At 40.5% G+C, this 3,957-nt stretch overlaps 1 protein-coding gene across 1 annotated transcript; it reads right to left on the reverse strand.

Annotated features, from left to right (window-relative positions):
- Positions 1-1,603: 1,603 nt before the first annotated feature.
- tssc4 (tumor suppressing subtransferable candidate 4) lies at positions 1,604-3,159 on the reverse strand (the record flags this gene model as incomplete). The annotated part of the gene is given in 1 exon segment (XM_032511846.1): positions 1,604-3,159. A coding segment is annotated over 1 exon segment (969 nt), but the record flags the coding sequence as incomplete, so codon positions are not given.
- Positions 3,160-3,957: the final 798 nt, after the last annotated feature.

A 3,957-nucleotide genomic window follows, 5' to 3' on the forward strand; every position in this document is an offset into this window, starting at 1 on the left:
ACAAAAATAAAAACATTACTTGTTTTGGAGGTAAATACGCTTCTGAGCTGAAAATGTCGCCGGATTTTGTCTGAGAAATCTGGTCACCTTACGCTAATAGCCTTATGATGATACACCTAGGCTACTCTTTGGAGGTGAACCGGGAAGCTGAAAACACAACACAAAAACAATACAAAAGGTGGTCAGGCTTATTTTCTTCCTTTACATTTCTTAGAACCTTTCTTCAACAATTGCCTATTATTGTTTCAGATCAACCCAAAACACAATGTTATTTTTATGTTAGCAATCACTGTGAGGCAATTAATGCATATACAGATCAACTTTCTTTTTCTGCTTTCTTGCAGTTGTAGCCTAGGCTACTGGTTCATGGCTTGTAATGTTTAAGGCTATACATATGTTGTAATACGCTGGTGATATATTTTGTCCACAAGGGGGAGCACTTGGTTTAACCCAGAGAGAAACTCATATCACTAGATGAATAAGCTCGTTAAAGAATAAAAAATAAGCTAAGGTAACCAGTTGTTTTAGATTAACTCAAAACTGTTTAAGAAATTTGAAAATAGTTTGCGCCCAACCTTTTGAATTGTTTTCGTTGAAGCCTATGCTATATTGTGTCAACTTTGTACCCAGATTTCAGAAAATCAGTTTTGAAATTGGTGTAAGATTAAAGTCTTAAGCGTCAATGCAAGTTGTTTCAGACCAATTCAGAATAAGCTCCTTACGTAATTGCGAGATAAATTAAATTGGAAGACGGTGTCTGGGAATATTGCGAACATGGAAAGGCTTAATGTCAAAATGAAAAGCAGAGGTTCCTTTATTGGTCATTCCGGCCAAAAACTTCTATTTTAACCTCATCGGTCCACAGAACTTGTTTCCAACTACATGTTCATTTGCAAACTCAAATGCTGATTTTTGTGGTGAGGACGTAGAAGAGTTCTTCTTCTTTACAGAATATTTCATTGTTTTAAAAGAATGACATAATAAAGTGAATAATACAAATCACTTTTTTTTTATTTAAGATTGAGACTATTCCAACATACAGAACATGCTACAAAAATGTAAATCAAATCAAGATAAAGACTACAAGTTTTAGATTCCTACAGTTCCAATTTCCTTCCCCAGTTTGACCAGCTAGACTTAACACTCACTGCCCTCATGTTGATTCTTTTGATTTTTTTTATAAAAGAAAGTGTGTTCACGTTTGTCTTTAAGGCTTATTTGGATTTAACTGACAATTACTCAGCCTTGCCCACCCCCCCTCCCCCACTGATTGTTGCTAGACTGTCAATCTTGCATTTTCAACAAATGTTTACAATACAATAAAAGTAGTAGATTTACTTAGATTTCCCAGGAGCAGCTTCTCACTTTTAGCTGTTAGCTGTTGATGTTGCCTCCTGAAATGAAAACTAGCTTACTTCACTGTGGGGTAAGCTAGTTAGCTGACATGCTAACAAAAAACAAAAAAATAAACAGTTTATTCTATAGTTCACTATTTGGTGTTGTTACAGGTGCAGCAGAACACATGTCCAACCATAACCATCGGTAAAGTTGGGTGTAGGACAGAGGTCAGCAATACACTGCTTCTGAGCCTGCTGTTAAGCTCTTTATCAATGTGAGGTTTGGGAATACATAGCATCATTGGAGCAGTGAAAATTTACACTCCTCGCTCACAGAGCTGTTTGTTTTCTCTGCCCCCTTGCCCAAAGTTGCTTCCAGCCACTTTGCTCAGTATTGCTCTACGCTCCACTCAGATTTTACCTGGCTTTATGCAAATCGCTCAACCACTTGCTCCAAAAAAGGAAAAATGCTGCATTGTATTTATTAGATGAATGGAGCCCACCTTCCCTTAATGCCTGGAGCCCTTCCAGAAAAAAAGTCTACTGTATCACAAGCATTAGGGTGGGAGGTCGGGCATGCTCCGTTCATCTGCATATGCTGCAGTAACACAAAGACAGGCTTGGGGATGCTTTTCAAACTCGAGGTGTGAGCAGTACTGCAGTGAAATTGGAGCAGGTGATAAGGCAACGCTCCAACATTTCAAAAATCTGTTCTGGGCTCAATACAAAATCCTCCCGCTTGCACTGTGCTCTGGACTGAGTGCAGTAAAGTCAGCCCATTTGCTATGTGTTTTACATCTGTGGTTTGTACTATTTTGACACAGTGATGAGGCGGCAAAGAGCTGTGTAGTGGTCAATTATCATCTTGCCCTGAGCTTTTCCTGTAGTTCTTACGCTTGGTCTTCCTGAAAGATGGAAAGGCGGAGTTGGCCTCTTCCTCCTCCTCTTTTTCTTTCTGCCCCGATTTCTTCTCCTCTGGTTGACCCAAAACTCCCTTCTTGTCTTTTTCTTCATCTCTCGCCCTTTCCTCAGCTTTTTCTACACTCTGGTTTCTGGCTTCCTCCATGCCCTCCTCATCCTCGTCGTCTTCCTCCAGATGACTAAGGTGTGTCTCCTCTTTGCCTCCAACAGCTGACAGCTGTTCAGCAGGTTGTTCAGTTAGCATCCCACTGGGTCTGGAGAAGATAATCTTCTGCTGGATGTCACAGGAGGAATCACTCCTGCTCTCCTGTAGCTCTTTCCTCTGCTGCAGACTGAAGAGGAAGTTGTGAGCTGCCCTTCTGTTGCCCTTGTCACAGGTCATTGTCACTTCTTCCAGACTGTAGCGGGTCCAGCGCTCAGGGTGCACCAGGTAGTCCGGAACTCCTCTTTTCTTTGCCGGTGTGGGGCAGTTGGACAGAGGCTGACTTGTCTTTCTGCTGGGATGTGGAGGCAGAGGCCGAGCAAATACTCCATCAGTAACGTTATCTTGGCTCAGAGAGGAGGCAGTTGGCCGGGCAACACTGTCCAGGCATTCAAAGATGCTGTGGCTACGGTTTGAGAAAGCTGAACTCCCTCCTCTCAGACTGAAGGAACTCTGAGCTTGGTGTCCTGCAGCTAGAGCAGAGATCTCAACCTCCCTACCATAATCGTAATCATCATCATCATCATCATCATCATCCAGCTCTGGATCAAAGGGAGCATTGCTGGTTCGTTCCTCAGGCTCAGATTCATCACTGGCTGACAGCTCGTCCACATCCTCAGTGTTTAACATCTCACCTTGGTCACCATAATTTTTCTGATCACACATCTTAAGAATCAGCAGCTCAGCTAAATAAATAACCTGGAGAGAGAAGATGAGGAAACATGTTAAAGAACAACTACATGTAGAAACAAAAGTAGTTTTATTTTTTAATTTTTATTAAAGTTATCTACTGAACCTTTTAACAAAGCCAAACTGTATACTGCATTCTGGAAATGACCGATGTAGACAAATTCCCAAAAAATCAAGGGCACATGACAATCTTTAAAGAGCTATATATATTTCCTATGTGTTTTGGCCTCTTTAGTTTTCTATGAATGCAGGGTTTTTTCGGCATAGAGACATTTTTGGCGCACCCAAAGAGGTTTTAGACAGTCCCAAAGAAGAATCACCAGCACCAAAATGAATTGAGAGAAAAAAATAGCATTTCGAATCCTCTCAGACTGTGTTTAATAGCAATTTGCCAAACAGTTGAAAAAGTAGAACATAAACTTCAATAGGAGAGCGCTTATCTTCATTTTACTTTCCAGAAATCTCCCTGTGATTTTTCACAGTGTTATTTTAATATTAATATTTGTTAAGCAGTTGTGTTGATATGAGTTTCATTTACTTAAGCATAATAGAGATTAGATTTATAAAATTGACAGACATTACATACAGAGTTCTGTCAAATAAGGTAACAGACTCAATGCCTTTACTGTACGCAAACCGATCAGGCTTACTGTCGTGCATAGTCCACCAAATGCCCCTTACCTCCCGCTTTGTGTTTATGTTCTAAACTCAAGTCGTTTTGAGGAACAGCAACCAGACCCTCCAAGCTAATGTTACACGCTAAAAATTGTACATTTTGAAGAAAATGCAAGCATGCTTGTTCCTTCA

The sequence above is a fragment of the Etheostoma spectabile genome, unplaced genomic scaffold, assembly GCF_008692095.1.
Source record: "Etheostoma spectabile isolate EspeVRDwgs_2016 unplaced genomic scaffold, UIUC_Espe_1.0 scaffold48, whole genome shotgun sequence".
Taxonomy (NCBI): Eukaryota; Metazoa; Chordata; class Actinopteri; order Perciformes; family Percidae; genus Etheostoma; species Etheostoma spectabile.